General features: G+C 35.7%; 1 protein-coding gene across 2 annotated transcripts in view; it reads left to right on the top strand.

Moving 5' to 3' along the window:
* pAbp (poly(A) binding protein) overlaps positions 1-20345 on the top strand; it is an 81274-nt gene that overhangs the window by 56288 nt on the left and 4641 nt on the right. The window contains exons 9-11 of one of the 2 annotated variants that reach the window (XM_090407527.1): positions 645-804; positions 8885-9186; positions 15969-16193. In XM_090407527.1, coding sequence (XP_090263653.1) covers positions 645-804; positions 8885-9186; positions 15969-16193 — 687 coding nt within the window. The remainder of the gene's footprint in view (positions 1-644; positions 805-8884; positions 9187-15968; positions 16194-20345) is intronic. The other variant, XM_090407528.1, reaches the window with a different exon arrangement.

A 20345-nucleotide genomic window follows, 5' to 3' on the forward strand; every position in this document is an offset into this window, starting at 1 on the left:
TGGGTGCACATTTCTGTTTAATATTTATTTTTTGTCATGACATTTTCTGGGTTTGCTCCTTTGTTCTACTGAAGTACATACTTCTCGTTTATAGGCATTATCAAATTTCATTCATTGGATTGGGGAGGGGATTCACTTTCTTTGAAAAATTGTGGAAATGCAAGTGTCATGGGAAGTGATATCATGTTAAGTGGATATTCAGTGTACCATTACCATGAGCAGATAATGTATTCCATAAACAAGATGAAGCATGTATGTGTTGCTGCATCTTGTTCACTACAGTCTGCATAAGAAGGATAATCGTTATTTTATCCTTATTTAGTTATTTTGTATGTGACAAAACCATTCTTTGTAAGACCTTTGAATATTTATTCAGGTAATAAAGAACAAAAACAAAGGAAAATGTCTCTGTGATTATGTTTCTGCACTGTTATACCACTAAAATGAGGCAATGTAGGCTGTTTTCATGACATTTTCTGTTTAGTTAATAAAATTACCACATTTCTAAATTTTCTAAAGAATTGAGAAGTATAATTTTAAACTTTTCCATTAAGAAAGAAATGAACCATGTTTGAACTTTTATGTATTGAATTTTTGCTGCCATTAATAATGTGTGCTAAAGAATAAATTTTTTAATATTGCAGCAGTTAGGCCAGATGTTTCAACCTGGTAGTGCAGGATATTTTGTACCCACCATGCCACAAGCACAAAGGAGCTATTTCCCAGCTCAAATGCCTCAGATGCGTGCTACTCCACGCTGGCCTACTCAGCCGCAGATCCGTCCTGGTGGCCAGCCAGCAACAGGTAAGATATTTTTAGCTTGTATAGTGCACTTATCAACTGGCTAGACTTATTCATGTATTGACATGTAAGAAATTTTGGTATTTATTAAAATTACTGCAATTCAAATAAGATTTATTCTATCATCAGGTTTTTTTTAGATAAGAGGTGACAGTATATTGCATATACTGTCATCATGAGAGTAGTAATGTAATTACTACTCTCATGGTATTTTACTAAGGTAAATTTTGAGATATGAGACATAAGTGTGATGCCAGTGTTCATGGTCTATATAAGTGAAATTGAATACAAGGAAGTCAGTTGTATTGTGATATATTGTCTTTTCTGAAGATACTAACCTGATTAGATAACTAACATGTCTGCACTTAAGTTTTTATAATTAACAGAGTTAATATAACTTCTAAAATTATGTTATCATGTGAGGTTTATGAAACTCACAGATGGTAATGAGGAAACAGGACTGCAAAAGGTTAGATGCAAGCAAGAAATGTCACCAAAAGGAGCCACTGTGGTAGGCAAAAATATTTATGGCTTACCATAGTGGCTTCTTTAGTGACATTCGTCACTCAAGGACCCGCTATGATGTTCTTGCTTGCATCTGACCTTTTAACTCTTTTCAAAGGTGTTCTGTAAGGTTCAGATTAGTATTGTTCACCAATCTCAAATTTGCACTCCTGTTTCCTCATTTATCACAACCCTAGCAAGAAGACATTAAAGAAATTTTTATGGCCATTTCTTATGTAATCAGTAGATACTCGATGTATAACATTAATGCTCAGATATATTTTTTAAAAGATAAAGACCCAAGGAAAATTTTGTTTTTAAATTTATTGATACTGTAGACATAGTAATATAGTTCATCACGTTTTACATGATAGGCTCAATGGTTGGTTAAATCTATTTAATGGTATCATAGAAAATTAACTAATGTTGTGATAAGGTAATTAATTGATTCTATCTGTGTAGTGTGCTCCGTGTCATTTATGTCTATTCTGGCTGGCATATCTGTTTCACATGATGCAATATTTAAGTAAGAGCTCACATAGTTTAGTTGGCATTGATGTCTGGAAAGTCCTGGGTTGTAAATCCCATATAGGACACAAACCTTTATTGGGACATTTCAGTCCGAGGTGAGTTAGCCACAGGGCATTTCATCCTACAAAATAAAATGCCCTGAAGTGCACTCAAAATTTAGACATGGTATACAATACAAATAAGATTGTGCCCTGTCATAAGCAGCAGGCAGGTTTCTAAGATGCCAAGTTACTTTGCTGTGATATGATATTGAACAAATATTTTTTTAATATTCATCTCATACCATACAAAACAGGTTGAAGAACATAACAGTGCTTTGTTTTGGGAGCAGGTGAGGATTGAGGTAGTTTGAGACATTTTTTGAAGAGTTGGCAGTTTGGGAATACTTCGTGTAGGTCGTTCCAGAGGACAGGTCAGTGGTGTACAAGAGAAGCTAGTTCGGTATGTTTGAAATTTAACTAAAAAGGATGTTGGGCAGCTTCTGCTCTTGTTTTAACAGGCCGAGCAAATTGGATGAATGATTGTTGTCACTTCAGTGAAGTAGTGACTATTGAACTACCTGTAGAAAAGACATCTGAATCAGTACATCTTTGAGATAGAGGTCAAAGTGAGTTTGAGAGAGGGATCATCTATGAGAAGAGAATGCTTATTTTTTTTTTTTAGATGCTGAAGATTGTGATGTGTTTATGGCATGTAAGTGTTAGTCCAAGCACAAGATCTAATACAGGCATCCCTTGCTTGATGCGAGATTTGATTAATGCAGTGAAATTAATTGTGACAATCCCTTTATATACGCGGCTAAGAGTTTTAATTATCGCGCAAAAACATGCAAGCCTCGGAGTGTTTCCTGGCCGAGTTTTATTTTATTTTTCATTGCTATAACCCATGGACATGGACGTTATTGCACCTTTCAAAGCCTATTTTTTTAAAAAAGACATTCTCAAAGGCAATACAAAGAACAGCGGGAGAAAATGCGATTATGCTCCAAGAATTTCGGAAAAATTTTAACATTAAACATGCAATTAAAAACATTCATGACTCGTGGGAGCAAGTGTCTTCTAGCTGCATGAGAGTTGTTTGGAAAAAACCTTTTGTCAGAATGCGTTAATGATTTAGATAGTTTTCAAAATCCTGTCAACAACGTGGTTGAAGAAATCGTTGCAATTGGTGAAGAACTTGGTTTTGATGGTGTTGATGTAGAAGATGTTAAAGAATTATTGGATTCAAATTCAAAAGATTTCAGTGACAGTGATCTTCTTGAAATTGACTAATAACGCACATATGAAGACAACAAACAAATGGAATGTGAAGATGCAGTTCCAAAGGAGATAACAATCAAAGAACTGGGTGGAATATTTTGCAATTTAGAATCGCTTAAGCAGCAAGTAATCGATATAGATCCAAAAGTTAATTGAAGAATGCTTGTTTGCCCAAGGTCTAGAGAGTCTAGAATTTATTATGCTGATATTAACTTTTTTTTTTGATAAAAAAAAAAAAAAAAATTGCAGTAACTAATGTTAGGTACAAGCATTTACTAAACGTTTACTTTGCATTCATTTTTTATCTTACCTAAAAGAGTACCATATAAAACAGATTATTAATACAATAATCGATTATGGGACAAATTGTAATTTTTACCATTGATCATTATTTTTTTTTATTAACATGATTTTGATATATACGTGGTAACATCGAGGGAATAGTTAATCGCATTAATCAAGGGGGTGCCTGTATTGTGATGACTTGTATTACTTAGGGTAATGGTAAGTGCCTTTTGTGAGAAGAAAAAAAAAATATGGTAGGACTGCATTACAGTAGCATTGACAAGTATGATATGGCAATCAATGTTGAAGTACTGGATGTCTTAACACATCATGGAATGTACTGTCATCAGCAAGGATAGGATTCGTGGTGACTGAAAGTAGATCATTTATGTATAGAAGATAGAACAGACCTGAGACTCTTCTACATGATACAGTGAATAACCAGAGAGGAAACTGGCTACCCAATTACAGAGGGTGTCAGGTAGACTAAACTATCATGATTTGCTTTACAGGCCTCGATGGCAGATGAAGGCTCTGGAAATATCAGTTGCATTACACATTTCCTCTGAATCTTTCCATGGCATATCCAGTGATGTGTGTGTGTGATGTAGGTTAAGAGGTCAGCCATGGACTTCTAGATGTGGAGAAGTTGACCATTGATGACTTACTCCATTATTTTGGAGAGGATTGAGGTGGTAGTGATTGTCAGTAGTTGTAGACTCTTCTTCCCTTTTTTGAAACAGGCTGGTTATATGGTTGCTTCCATGCTTTGGGATAAATGTCAGTTAAGTACTGATTTTACCTCTGGAGTACAATGCTTGAGTGCAATTGGAGAGACCAGAAGACTTTCAAGTGTCTTCCAAGTTGTGTATCTTTTGATGTCTTTCAGCTGAAAATCTACAGGAGGGATGTGGTACTCTGATTGGTTGCTAGGAGGCATCACTTTTTCCCTGGCATCTGCCCAGATGCCAGGTCAGCTTTATCTTGGATGCTATAACAGTGTTCACCTCTGGAGGGAAGAAGAGAGGTGAAGTGCAGGTGAGCAGAAGTTGTCCAGTGGCCTTAGCAAGCTGCTGTTGGCCATTATGAAGTCAGGTTTAGATTTGCTACTACTGACTTTTGCATTTATTGCATGCTTCAGCATAGGCTGAGTATCAAACTGAGCCACCTGCAGTAAGCTGAGTTTTTTTTTCTCACACTCCCTCTTGAATCAGGACATGGAAAGTGGATGAGAATTCAGAATATAATGAGAAACCATGAAAAGATAAAATAGAAATCCATGTCTTACCACTGGGCTCCTTTAAGGCACCAAAGTTGTGGGTGTTTGGAGGAAGAAAAGGGACTTCCACAAGATTGTAATCTGAGTGGAGAGAAGATGTGACTTGCAGTGTATTTGGAAGGAGAACTGGTTAAAAAGAGAATCAAGAGTATTGGGACATTGGGTAGATAAAGGTACAATTTGTGTTAGATCATTGCGTATTTCAGACTTTGCATCTCATCCAGCTTGGTCAGTGTTATTGGAAAAGGAGAACTGCCTTTAGTTGTGGATGTTAGTGAATGACCTCACTATTTTGATAGCTGAATTGCAAATGGTAGAGTTTCTATAGAGGAAGGTGAATAGGTCAGTAGGTAGGAGGAAAGTAGTTTGAAATTTTGGAGACTGGTAAATGCTGCAGGTGATTGTGACTAAGTGGAGCAAGGAAACCTAAAGCCAGAGGAGGTCATATGGAAGGATGGATAGTAGTGGATTTGGCAGCAATTTGGGTGTCTCCCAAATCTAAGTGATAATCATCATTTATTTTTTATGCCAAGGATGTTAATGAGATTTTTGAAGATTATCATGATTTGTATGTTGGGATTGGTTTTAGAGGGAGATTTCTTACAATGTTACTGTCCTTGTGTGTGTATGTCATTTGTTCATTTATTGTTAAATAGAAGAATGGTGGGTACATGCATTGAAAGGTGATATATGAGAGGCATTGAGGCCATTTTAGGGCAAGGAAAGTGGTTGCTTGATACTGCCTCCCACACCACTATTTTTACTCTCTCTCTCCATGCATGATCCGGTAGAGTATGTTGCAGCAGGATTATGCATCGTTTGACTGAGAGGCTTCCTGACTTCTCAATGACAGGTTAGGACCCCTGCTATATATAGTAGCCAACCTGCTGCACTACTGTTTTTATTGATGTGCCCTTAAAATGGTGAAAAATTTTAATCACTCATCATATTTAGAGATCCAAAATTTCTATTTTCTGTCACTTTTTTCTTTTCCTGTCTTCATTCATACTACATGGAAAAGTGAGGAGACAAACTGGATGCCCTGCTTTAGAGACATGGCATTCATTAAGTCTCCAATAAGCTGGGCGATGCCATTTCACTGAGTGATCATCTACCACCTAATGGGTCTAGTTGGCATTGACTCTGACTGGGAAGATATCATTTAGCATAAGAATATTTGCTTGGTTGCCAGTGCTGCTTTTGTGGAAACAGGCCATATCATGTGAAGTAGAGTTGGGTTGATTTGACAGGGATAGGCTATATGCTGCATATTGCCTGCCCATTAGTGGCCAAAGATAGGAAAAACAAATTTGGTATGAAGATAAGCAATAAAAATACTATGATAATAGCAGAAACATTGAAAATATCTGGTACATTATGAATAGGAACCTACAAAACATTTATGCAGAATTTTTAGTGAAGATGGCAAATTGAATATGGAAATAGGGAACACAATAAGCAAAGGTGGGAATAAACTAAATAAATTCTTATAGAATAAGACATTGTTCAGACTAGTTTGATTTATGAATCTGAAAGCTAGATGAGATCATAGATATAAGTTCTCAGAAAAGGTAAGACAGTTATGGCAACATTAGTGGAATCATACTAAAAATGAATATATTAGAAGGAAATTGAAATTATTAGCATTCAGCAGTGTATTAACAGAATTCTTGGGTTGTAAAGTCACTTAAACAGAATGAAAAAGGAATATTTAACAAAGCAGGTATTTAATGGCAGTAAAATTCAGAGAAAAACCAAAACCTGAGTGGAGTGCCTAGAAGACCAGAATGTAAGATGTAATATTGAAGTTCTGGTAGATATGACATTTGGAGGGAAATTGTCGATAGGAATTTAGTTATGTAAAGTTGTCATGTAATGATAACTTTTCATTCATGTCATGTCATGTAGTGCTACCAGAGTATTTGATACATATTACTGAGGGTACATATCAGAAATTTGATTATACAATAAGTTTCTTAATACATGAAAATCGGACTTCTGGGGGAAAAAAACCTTCAAAAACACAAAAGATGCTAACTTAGCTGTGCCTACTTGAAACATAATGCATTCAACTCAAACTATAACAGACCCACATGAAATAGTTTGCTGTAATGATTCTTTTAGTAGCAACTTATCTGTAATTCACCCAGCACCACAACCTATTGAAGTCTTCAGTCAAGACTTCAATAGGTTGTGGTGCTGGGTGAATTTGTTATAGTGGTGTTTGCTGTAGTGAGTGTCAACTGCAACACAATATGAAAAAAATGTTCATGTGATTCATTATACTGTTCTAGAGCTTTCAAATAGCCTACTGTTCAGCCACACTGCTTTGTCATCTAAATTGAACTTACATTGAACCTTACATTTTATGTAAGTACATCAGAAAGTTCAAAGTAGTATCTGAAATGATATGAATCATGTCACTAATAAACAGCTATCACATGTAGATGGCTCCCCTGTAAATCAGAAAGAAAGCTCCATATTTAGGATGCCATGCTAAAGGAAATTCACCTTAACAATGTTTTTGTATGCCTCCCAAGTCTGTTATATTGCATACACCAGAAGCACATTTAAATGTGCTCTAAATGATATTTTTCTTCATGTTAGAATTATATTAGATATATTATACACTGCCTGGAAAGAAATTAACAGACCATAGGATGAAGAACAAACAGTCATGACTGTAGCAATCCTACAGAGCATACTTTCCACTAGCATACAATAGCAATCAATAAATAATATTTTGGACCATTCTTCCTGTGTGCATATAATGAGGTCTGGACTCTTGTGGGGAGAACATCCCTTGATCTCATCCGACACTCCAGTTAATCTCACAGATGTACAATCAGGGCTCTGTGGAGGCCAGTCAAGTGTGATGTTCTTGTCCACAAAACTATACAGTTACAGCAGCAGCCTTATGATAGTGCATTGTCCTGCACCATCTATGGCAGGGATTCCCAACCATTTTCTTTCCTAGAGCACATTCTAAAATACCGGTAGGGCAATGGGCCTCATCTATTTTTTCAAGCAAATTTTTTGAATTTGTCTGTTAAATGAATACATACAAAGTTTACATTATAATCAAATGTTTTATTACTTAAAAGTTTACATTATATAAAAATTTAAATATATATATGTAAGTTAGTATGATCTTTTTCATTGCATTTCATTGGCAAGTGCTTCATAATTAGGAGAATATGATGATATTCCAGTTCTTAAACTGGAATGAACAACTTCGAATGCGCGTCTACTTTACATTGTATGTTTAATACTCTCCATGTGTCATTAACGCATGCATCATATAGCATGCCATGAATTGTTGCGTGATTATTTCAAACTATACGGCACACGATTGAACAGTGGTGGGCACACACAAATTGGTCGACGGGCACAGGTTTGGGAACCCCTGATCTATGGCCTATGACTTCTGATTGTGGTGCCATAGATCAGGGGTTCCCAAACCTGTGCCCGTCGACCAATTTTGTAATAAATTCACGCCCGCTCCTGTACATCTGCTGGGTAGGGAGTATTGTGTGATTTGTTGCTCCATGCTGCAGCTTTCCAAGCTTCCATGTCACACTGTACATGCTCTTTGCACCACTGAAAACGATGCTGCATGTTGGTTCAGGTAATGTGGGGCTTGCATGTTGTGAGCCTCAGTTTTAAATGTTTTATGTAGATTTGTGTTCCATTAAATTCCTGGAACTCCTCATTCAATCTGTTGGCCAACGAATGGCAATTTTTACATATTACTTAGTAGTACCCTGCAGTCATGTTCGGTGAGCGTAGTGGATTGTCCACTGTGTAGCACAGTTGTAGTTAGTTGACTCCTGCGTTTGCATCTAAGTATGGTATCACTGATTATTGACTTGGTATGATCTACTTTGTCAACAATTTGCCAAACAGATAGGCCTTAATAGAACATGACATCCTATCACAATGCCTCTTTCAAACTTTATTTCCCTTCTCAGAGCTATTCACCGAGACACAGTTGCACTGACTTTCGAGCATCATATTCCTCCAATTTATACTTGGCTACAAATGTGACTCATTACATGCCATGATGCGCTTGCCTATAGGGGTGTCTGTTACTTCTTTCCAAGCAGTATATATAATATATCAGATTATATTCAATTATAATAATATTCAGCTCAATGTTTATATATATATATATATATATATATATATATATATATATAACCTTTTGTATAACAACATTTTTCAGCATTCCCAGCAATGCAGTCAGCACCGTTTGCACGACCTGCACCACGACCAGCAGCCGTGGCAGCTGCTCAAAGTGCTGGTATGCGTACAGGCATGAATGCACGACCAATTACTGGACAGCAGCCAACTGCTCCAGCAGGAGGACGTGTAGCAGCAATGGGTCCCACTGGAGTTGCTGCAGCCCGTCCCACTGCAATACCAACTGCAAATGTTCCACAAGCTCGGCCTGCAGCTTATAAGTATACTGCAAATATGCGCAATCCACCACAACCAGTTCAAGTTCAACAAACTGCTGTACAACAGGTAAGATATAAAAACTAACCATTCTATCTTTATGTAGTATTGTTTATTATTTTTGCGGTAAATAAGTTATTAAAAATATATTGATTTGAAAATAGATGTTTTTAGAGAAAAGATCTTGAATTTGCTTACTATATGTACAGGTAACCATAGTTATACATGGAGTTGCATTCTCGAGAATCGGCATGTATGTCAAAAATGTATAAAATGGGAGACATATCATGGGATAATAGTTGCATTCTTAAATAAACAGGATTCTGATTTTCAAGATTAATTTAATTGTTGTTGTCATGGTCAGGTAGCATCCTCTAGCAAGAGGATTGCAGCAGATGAGCAGCTCCATTTTTCTTGGTCTCTCGCCTCCGTCATTCCTAAACCAGTCCATTCCACGATGTCATTGAACCACTCTAGTTGGTCTTCCACGTCTTCTCTTCCCCTCAACTTTCCCTTGTAATATAGTTCTTGTCAGGTGTCCCAAAGAACCTCTCAGAAGATGTCTTGCAAATCTGGTCTTTCTTTGCATAATGTTCTTGAGTATTGTTCTTTCCATCCCAACTCTTCTTTAATTTAATTTAATTGAAAAACACTTATTTTTCACATAAAGGCATGAGTACTGAAAGATTCAGTTTCTGAAAAACTATTAAAGTCATTCTTTATTTTCAAGATTAATGTATCATGTAACTCTCTCTCAAAAAAAAAAAGATTTGCCGAAAGCCTGTGTTATCCAGTCCTTGTTCCTCTCCAAAACAACAAGCAGTCTTGCTTTTATGTATCCTTTCAGTAACTGGGTTTTCTGTGTGGTATCCCATGAGAGAATTCTATAGTCCTTGGAAGCATTATCTCCTAAAAGCAGCCTGCAACCTCGAGGTCTTTGGCAGTTTTTTAACCCAGGTGATTTGTTTTCACTGGATAGGTAGGCAGATACAATTGGGCATACACTTCCAAAACAGACAAGTTTCATCTACCTTACTCACCTTCAGTGGGTAACCTCCTGCTGTTTTGGTTTTGAAGAGGCAAAAATTTTCAGTGGCAATGTGAACTGCAGCTGTTGCCTTTTTAGTCATATTGAGACTCAGCAGTTGAAGGCAAAAATTGTTAGTTGCAAAAGCATTGCACGTAGTATCTACGTATAAATAAAATTGTTAAATGTGTTTGTACAAATTAATTCTTTGTAAAAGGTTAAAAACATGCAATTTGTCTGAATCTGATAACATCTGCCTGAGTATATATGGCTTGGCTAGATAGGTAAAAATTTCATCCCTCTCTCATGTAAAGTGGCAACCAGAATGTGATAAATAGTGAGACGTGTGTTGCATTTTTCACACACAGGTGGATCATCAGCCCTCAGTAAATAAGAATGGCTGACCTATGCAAAGCCTAGTAAGAACAATTTCTTCTCTTCTTTTTCTTTGTTTACTAGAATGCCAGTGCTTAATGTCATGTAATTTGTTTGTCATTGCTTCCTGCCATGATGTCTGCCATTGGGCAGTTAGCTTTGATCTTATAAAGTGTTTGTAGTCTGGATATGGTACTGTTAAATAGTAGATGGAAAGGTGTGATATAATCTAGACAGCAGCGTTTGCATTCTCATTTCTTCAATTCCAATGTGGCTGGGAATGCAGCATAACCAAACATTAAAAGAGTTTTTATTTTGTACAGTAGGTAACACCTTGCACAGCACATAACAGAGGAGACAGCCTGAAAAGAATTCAGTGTATATAAATTACATAATTTAGTGATTTCCTTTTATATGCTCAAGTGCAAGCAACTCTGCTGTATAATTACTACAATCGGGGGGGGGGATGTGGTTGGAAATGGTAATGTCAGGAAACAACAGCACACAGTCAACAGCGATCTCTAATTTTGAACCATCAGTTGACAAGAGATCAGAGTGGGCTTGCTGTGTCTGTGCATTAAACAATTGCAGGTAGATAAATGGAGTATTGACACTTCTGTAGTTGACGAAGTGAGAGGTTGCAGGATGGAGTGCATACTTGCAATGAAGGAATCCTGTTATATTTGGTGTAGATCAAGGGTGGGGAACCCCTTGCCCACGGGTGAAATTTTGCCCACAAGTCTATTTCAATCACCCCCCCCCTTTTGCTGATGTACTCGTATATACATGTAAATAAAATTTTATAATAATTTAAATTTATTATAATTAAATTTATTCAAATTTAAATATACAAAATCAAAAATAACTATATTACATAAAATATGATCGTTATGCGTCTTGCAACCATCAAATCGAGACCAGCCATTAAAATAAAAAGAAATCAGGAGCATTTCTTGCCGGCAAAGTTCAGGCTTTCTCTGATTGATTGCTTCCCAATTACCACCATGACATTTTCCCACATGTCAAAACATATTGACTTTTGACTTTGTTTTTCTCATGCCATACTGTGAGTACTGCATGAGAAAAAAATTTGCCAGTCGCCTGCGGAAGTTTTTAAATTATCAATTTTCGCCCTTGATACTAAAAAGGTTCCCCACCCCTGGTGAAGATGATGCCATGCCAGCAGCTTGCAGTCTGTTTAACATGCATACCAAAAGGACATATGGCAGTCTGACATGTATAATATTGAGCTTTCCAATGTAGAGAAGTCCACGTGGGATGATCTGGAAGAGACTATCTTTAGGACATAATTAAGAGAACTGTTTCTAAGTGATAGAGCTAGTTCATATGAAGTGGGCAATGTGGGAAAGGCACCAATAGTTTGTATACCCTGATGATAGATGGGATCCAACCATCCCATCCCATGTTGTTATACATACATAGTTTATTCACAATATGATACAATGTAAAAAGGGAAAAGAGATTTATATTAAAAATTAAATATTGCAAATTATGGTCTTTCAAGTCTCTATCTTGAGCTAACTGGTAGATGTCAGATGGAGTTTTGCAGTTCAGCCTACTGATGGTTTCACATATTGCCAAAATTGTTTGCATGGTCTTCCTTTACTGTGTTTGCCATCTTCTGGTTTGAACAGGATGAGGGATTCCAAAAAGGGCGAAACTTCAGGATGTCTGAGTTGATGCCCAAGCCATCTGAGTTATAGTTTTTTGACTACTGACAAGTGGTTCTTGCTTAGCCAGATTTAGCACAGCAGAGTTAGTGACGTGGTCCATCCAGCTGTATCCAAGAATCAGTCTGAGCCATGTAGTTCCAAAGGAGTTAATTAGATCTGTAATTTTTTTTTTTTTTTTTTTTTTTTTTTTTTTTTTTTTTTTTTTTTTGGAGCTTATTGTCCAGGTTTGAGAACCATACAAGAAGATGATTCTACTGGTTGCATGATATAGTCTTAATTTTGTCTTTAATGATACTAATGATGATTTTCAGATGGTGCAGAGTTTGTTATGGAAGACCAGAGCCAGCTGTTTACGTTTTCTGATATCATTTTCTGTATTGCTGATGTACGATCCAAGGTATTGAAAGTCCTTTACTCTTTCTAAGGGTTTATTGTTGATATGAAGTATAAAGTTTTCACAACCTATTGAGAATACTTCGGACTTTTGGATGTTGATGTACAGACCAATAAGTTCAGCCTGTGCTTCTAGTAGACTGAGATGTTTTTGTTGGTTCTGTATCAATAAGTACATCATCGTCAGCAAAGCTAAGATCAGTTATTTGCATGGTGTGGGTGGATATTTTAATGTTAAAACCAAGATCTTCTGTGTTGATGGTCTGGAAGATGTAGTCCAAGCATATTAAAAACAAATAAGGTGCTAATACATCACCTTGCAGGACTCCTGTTGTCATTGGAAATGATTCAGATGTTTCTGTTTTAAAGATTACTGTAGCATTGTAATCTTTATAAGGTGCTGAGATTGCTTGTATGAGTTTTGAGGGTAGACCATAGAAGCTGAGTATTTTAAACATTTGCTTCTCTATTAATGGAGTCAAAGGCTTATATATTATAATATGTTATATATTATTATGTTATGTTATTATTATATTATTTTTTTTATTTCCTGATGAAGTGAAACAAAGTATTTCATGAAACTAGTTGAAATATAAACAGTTTCTATTTGACATCTTTGTTTGTGGTTTTATGCAGGAAGAAATCATTCAGAAAATGAGGTATAAAGGTTTCCATTAGCCACACTGAATAATTCAGAGGATTGAATTCTAGGTGATTGGAGTGTAGCTCTCATAGTCTATATATCTGTAGAAAGGATAAAGCTAAATGTGAGAATTACAAAGTACTTTCTCTACTCTAGGTAAGATTAATGCAGCATACGTGAAAAGAGTTGAGAAAAATGTGTGAAAGAACTTATAGAACAGCTTGGATTTGGATGATCAAATAGAGGTTAAGATCAGATTTTCATTTTATGACATACAGGATAATCAAAGTTAAAGTATCATCTGTTTAGCTTTGTGGAGTGCCACCCAGTGATCCAAATGCTGTGAAATATTGCAGGAGTACATTGTGCATCATGCAGAAGTGAACACATTTTATTTAAATAGCACATTCACAGGCTGTACTGTGCAATGTGCTGCCTTTCACAGTATGCTACAAACTGCATCCTTCACACAGTGCGTTCAAGGGCAAAATGATGTTGTGCACATGCTGCGTTATGCTTTCCTTCAGCTTTTACCTGAATGTTTGTTCAGGTTACAGAATTCACAGAGTGCAGCAACAACATTCCAATTACTTTTGGTATACTGCTTCACGAGCAAAGCACATTATTGGTGCATGGTTAGTGCCATTGTGGAAAGTAATAATTATGGGAATATTTCAACGATCTGTATTGAGTTTTGTAGATCTGGAAAAGGTGTGACAGTGACTAGAGAAAAGCTGTTCAGAACACTAACATTGTATTGCGTAAAATGGGACATTATATCAAGCAATACATATTCTGTTTCAGATGTAAGTCAGCAGTTAGAATTGAAGGAATACAGGAAGATGGTTTGCAAAATCAGGTGTAAGACAAAGATGCACACTTCCTCCACTCTATATATGGAACACATTGGGAAAAAAGTGGCATCAAACTTGATGGCAAAATTAGCAAAACACTAATTAGGTGTAAAAGACAGTGTTGAAACCGGTTTTGTTATTGGCCTGGGAGTTAGGTTAGAAATAAAGCTTATTAGAGGCCACAGGCTGATGGCATCAGTCGAAGAATCATTAAAACTTAGCATTGAAGAATGTGTGAGGAGGACTAGCTATAGGAGAGGAAAGGTTAGCAAAACAAGTGTTTGATGCCAAAATGGCAAGAAAAAGACCCATAGGAAGTCCAAGTTCTGGGTGGATTGACTTGATCAGAAGTACCTTAGAAGACTGAAATGTTAAATACAACAGTATTGGAGTGCTGACAAGACTGATTTGGAGGGAAATTGTTGATAGGATAATAATGTAAACTTGTACTGTTATAGTAGCCTGTACCCCTTTAGCTTATATCAGAAAACTAATTATGATCGTTTTCATCCAAGTAGAACATAGTGTAACTTCAGAATGATAAATTTATATAGCTTAAATATCTTGAGACTTGATTTTTAAAAATGCATTTTCATGCACATGCAATTTTCACTAACAATTTCTAATTGTGCTTTATGCCTGCGCTGATTTGAAATCTATGAGTGGTGAAAAGTCAACCAGAAAAGAAAACTAAATAAGATTAGTGCTACAAAGTATCTCAGTTCAGTACAGATTGATTGGAAAGTAGGTATGCTAATCACTCAGCAAACTATAGGCTGCTTTCGTGAATTCCACCATATACATGCATGGCACTCTCTCTTACATTACTTTATCATTATTTTGAGCTTAGGTTAGGTTTGGTTAGGTGATGTATTGGTTATCTTGTATGAAAGCAGGGATGCATTAAGAATCCACATAAAGCTTTTGACCTGCTTACTCATTTAAATCTGAATCCAAAAGATTGTTGAAGAACTCAAACCTGTACCATTAACAAAGATTAATTTTGTATTTTATCAGTTCACAAGAGCAAGGGTGAAAATTAGTCTTTTACTTTAGTGAACTTTTCCTATAGTGAACATGAATTGAAGGTTTGCTGAAGTAAATTTCCTTTGGAATAACATTTACTTTATGGGTCTTTGCCTGGGTTGTTTTGTAGTTTTCTATAGCAAGAGCAAAAACTAACTCAATAATATATACATCTGTGAGTAGGTGTTCATTGATTTAAGTCTAAATTGATAACCTGAGCATCAAAACCACATGAAAGATAAGAATCTGAAAGTAGTTTGCTGATTTGTGTTTTTATAAACTATGTACTTACAGTATTTACATTTTTCAGTATAACCTGCAGGCATAATTAGAAATTTCAATTTTTTTAAATTGACTGTTTTAGATTTACTTACAAACAGTTGATATTAATGATGTAATTCATTCACTCAAGTAAACTCATAGTCCACAAGAATAGTTTTTTATTATAGGTTTTCTGTAGTAAAATTTGGTTGCATCAAATTATTTTAAGGTTCTATTGTCGAAGTGAATTTTATTATTACTGCTTGGCATGAATTTGTAGTATTTTCAGAATGAAAATGTCAACAATTGTCATATTCATCTGCCATATAGTGGTTTCATTTAATTATTCCAGTGTCACCCTGGTATTATGCTGATGTAATTGGCATTATCCCTCCTTTACCACTGGTAGAGTGAATTTTATTTTCCATTCCCTTGATTTACTTGATTACATTCATTTCATTGGTATGAAGTATAACCATATGGTATTAAATCAAGGGAAACAGATTTTAAATAAGAAATTTCTTTGTAGTTCCAAATTTTCAAATGATTTTAATGTTTAATATTGTAATATATTCTAGGTTCCACAACAGGCTGTTCATATCCATGGACAGGAACCACTGACTGCCTCTATGCTAGCTGAAGCCAACCCTCAGGAGCAAAAGCAGATGCTTGGTGAACGTCTGTTCCCTCTCATTCATCGATGGTATCCAGACCTTGCAGGAAAAATTACTGGCATGTTGCTCGAAATTGATAATTCAGAACTGTTGCATATGCTTGAAAATCAAGAAGCTCTGAAGGCTAAAGTAAGACTTCATTATTTTAAATTCTAATAACTTTAGAAACATAAACTTGTGGAGAGGGGATGTTAATTAAAGCTAAATTTAATTCTGGGGACATTGGATGGAGTAAGGTGCATTTTTACCATTAAGTAGAACATACTCCTTTTTGTTCATTCAGGAGATACATTATAAATAACAGTAGATGTGGTTCATATACACATTAAGAGTAAATCTAAAAGTTATGAAAATTGACTAGTTGAGTGTACAGCTACTTGATTGGATTCTACACTATTTTTCAACAATAGATCGTGAATTAGATTCCCATCATTGGTGATTAATTATATTGCCTGGTATCAGACCTTGCCTGTTGGAGGCTGAAGTTACTTATTTTTTGTTTGATTTCTTTAGATCAGGGTTCCAGATTATCTAATGTGTAATAATCAAATAAGATGATGATTAATCATTTTGGAATGCTTCTCTGTCATTAATTGTAAATTATTTAGTCATTCTTATGTATATATCTACAGTAAGTTATCAGGAATAGTTTTCATGAAATCAAACAAAAATTCACATCCAAAGTTTGGCAAGTGAAATGTGTGCTTTTATGTCTAATGTCTAATCCACCATAGCACCCACCCACCCAATTTTGAAATTTCACACTGTTTCCAAACAAGAAAATACATTTAAGAAAAAAAACACTGCTTTTAACATTTTAGAGAATAATATTAAATGGAAATAGCTGATATTGAATGGTATCTCTCAATTGGGGATAAAGTATTATTTTCAGACATGGAAGTAGGACAATGGAAAGATTTGAAGGGAATCACATTGAATAATTACTATTGTACATGTAACATTATTTCTGAAGCATTTGGATGCATTCCATACCTGTCTTTAATAATTACAGATCATAGCTAATATTATTCTTTCATTTCAAATAAGATGGAAAATGTTTGGGATATGCCATGAATGGAATGGTGACCTAAATCATCCCTTAATATGTTTGTTGCTATCCATGGCAAATAAAAGATGATTTTGTCTCACAGAGAGAGAGAGGCTTTGTTGCTGTCTTATGCATTTTTAGCCATTTTCATGGGCACTTTCTACCAAATTGATCACTCGTTCTTTTCTCTTAAGCCTTTTTTTAATTGGAGTGGAAGAATGATTGTAACCAATTTGGTAGAAAGTGCCCACAAAATTGGCTAAAAATGCATATAGAAATAAAGCGTCTCTCTCTGTTGAGAGAGAAGAAAAATCATCTATTACCTGCCACTTTCTGGATAGCAACAAGCATGTTAAAGAAGGATTTAGTTCATCCCATTCATAGTGTATCCAAAACATTTTCCATGTTTGGTGAAAAAAAGTAATGTTAGCTCTGCTCTATAATTGTTAGAGTTTTGCAGGGGGGGGGAAAGGCTTAAAGGAGTGGAAGGCAGCTTTTAGGCTTAAAGCACTGGCTGCTTCTGGTCACCATCTTTACATAGTTCAGCTTTGAACTTACTTAATGGGATTCTTATCATCCTCTTTCATTTCTAGTATTTTATCATCATCATCATCATCATCAAATTCCTGCCATGTACCCTCAAGAGGTGTACAGGATATGATAGTACTACATGAAAAATTTATATTATTACTAACTTCCTATCTACAATTTTCCTCCAAATCAGTCTGTTACTTGTCAAGACTCTAACATTATCAGATCTTATATTTCTATCGTCTAAGGCACTTTATACCGTATCAATCCATCTATATCTTGGTCTTCCTCTGAGTCATTTTCCTGCCAACCTGGCAGAAAACACTTGTTTTGCTAATCTTTCCTCGCCCATTCTGTTCAAGTGACCATACCACCTGAGATTAGCTCTGCTCAAGTATTCCTGGATACTGACAATGTCAAGTTCTTTCCTAATATCCTCGTTTTTAATATGATATTGCCATTGATGCCATCTGTTCACACCTATAATCTTTCTCAGGACGCTCATATCTGTGGTTTCTAGTCTTTGGTCAAGTGTTTTACTTCTGACCCAGCTCTCAGATCCATAAGTTAAAACTGGTTTGAACACTGTCTTGTATACAGCTAATTTAGTGTTCCGGCTAATTTCTCTCTTATTCCATATGAATTTATTCAATTGACTTCCCACCATACCAGCTTTGCTGATTCTGTTGTCTATTTCTATATTTAATTTACCATCTTCGGTAAAGATCGTGCCTAAATAGCTGAAATGTTTTACTTGTTCCACAGGTTCTCCATTCATAACACAGTTGACATTTTCAATGATTCTGCCTATTTTCATTGTCTTTGTCTTTTTATTGCTGACCTTCATACCATATCTATTACAACAGCTATTCAATTTAGTCAGAGAATCTTGCAGACTTGTAGCAGATTTATTTAGAAGTATAACATCGTCTGCATAAAGCAAAGAGCTGGCATTAACATCTCCAATTTTGATATCATGTTTAATACCACTTTCCTTCATAACGTGATCCATATAGATAATGAATAACAGAGGAGATAATGTACATCCCTGTCTCACACCAGATTCAACATTAAACCATCTTCCTGTACTTCCTTCAATTCCAATTGCTGACTTGCAACTCAAATAAAGACTAAGTATTGCTTGATATGATGCCCCATTGACACCATATAACTGTATTGTATTGAATAGCTTCTCTCTTGACACCTTTTCATATGCCTTTTCTAAATCGACAAAACTTAAATAACAGATCTTTGTTATATTCCCATGCTTTCTCGACTATTTGTCGTAAAGTGAAGATCTGATCCTGACGGCCTCTATTTGGCCTGAATCCAGCTTGTTCTTCACCAAGCTTTTCTTCCACAATTCTTCTCAACCGCTTCACAAGTATACTTGCATAGATCTTGCCAGGAACACTCAGTAGCGAAATACCTCTGTAATTCTCACATTCAGTTTTATTTCCCTTTTTATATATGGGTACTATGAGAGCTCTACTCCAATCATCGGGAATTCGTCCCTCTGTCCAGGCTTTCTGAACTATGCAGTGCAGCCACTGTAAGACTCTTATACCACCATACTTCAGCATTTCTGGTCGAATATCATCTACTCCTGTGCCTTTCCCCATTTCAAGCCTTTGATGGCTTTTTCTACTTCAAGTATGGATATGTATTCCTGACTGCATGCCTGGTCAGTGTTTTTTACCACTGTGCTGTTATCACTGCTTGTTTCATTTAGCAGTTTTTCAAAGTAATTACTCAATACTTCAAGGATATCTTTTTCTCCCGTTTTCATGTCACTTTTATCATCTCTAATACCTTTTACAGCACTCTTTCCTCCATTCTTAACCTTCTTCAACAATCTCCAGAATATTTTGCCACCTTCTTGATATTTATTTTCTATATTCTTGCCAAAGTCCTCCCATGACTTTTGTTTAGCTAGTTTTACACAGTGTTTAGCATTCTTGCATTTGTCTCTATATTCTCTAAGAGCACAAGCTGACTTATTTGACAGGAACTTTTGGTATGCTGTCTTCTTTTCCTTCACTGCCTCTTTAACTTCCTGTGTCCACCATGGAGTTCTAATTTTTCTATCCTTGCAGACAACTTCACCACATGCCTCTCTAGCTGAATCAATCAGGGCTTTCTTCAAGGCTTGTCACTGAACCTCCAAGGTTTGATTCCTGTTCTCAAACTCTTTCATTTTTTCTTCAATAATCTTTGTGTATTTTAGTCTGCAGTTCACATCTAAGAGCTGCTTAACTTTTATTTGCTTTAAAACTTTCTTACATGTTATTCTTTTCAATATGAATTTTAATTTTATCCTGCTCAAGATTAAATAGTGATCACTTCCAATTTCAAATCCTTTGTACACTCTGGTGTCCTGCACCAAGGAGAAAACATCACTATCAACAATAACATAGTCAATGAGATTTTTCTTATTCCTAGCCTCTTCTCTCCATGTGAATTTGTGCACATTTTTATGTTGGAACTTTATTTATTTTTTATTTTTTGGGAATGGTCTTCCTTACAGTTCTCTCTCTTCTCCACCCCCAAGGTCTACATGGTTCAACTGTTTAAGAAAACCTAACAGGTTCCTTCTTTCTTCTTCTTCTTCAGTTGTCCACACAACACATACATTTTGCAACCTATCTTGCATTAGTAATAATTTTTTACATAAAGCTAATTTAATTTAATATTTTTTCATG

This window comes from Typopeltis vanoorti, chromosome 17 (assembly GCF_054136105.1).
Source record: "Typopeltis vanoorti isolate ZY-2024b chromosome 17, IOZ_Tvanoo_1.0, whole genome shotgun sequence".
Lineage (NCBI taxonomy): Eukaryota > Metazoa > Arthropoda > Arachnida > Uropygi > Thelyphonidae > Typopeltis > Typopeltis vanoorti.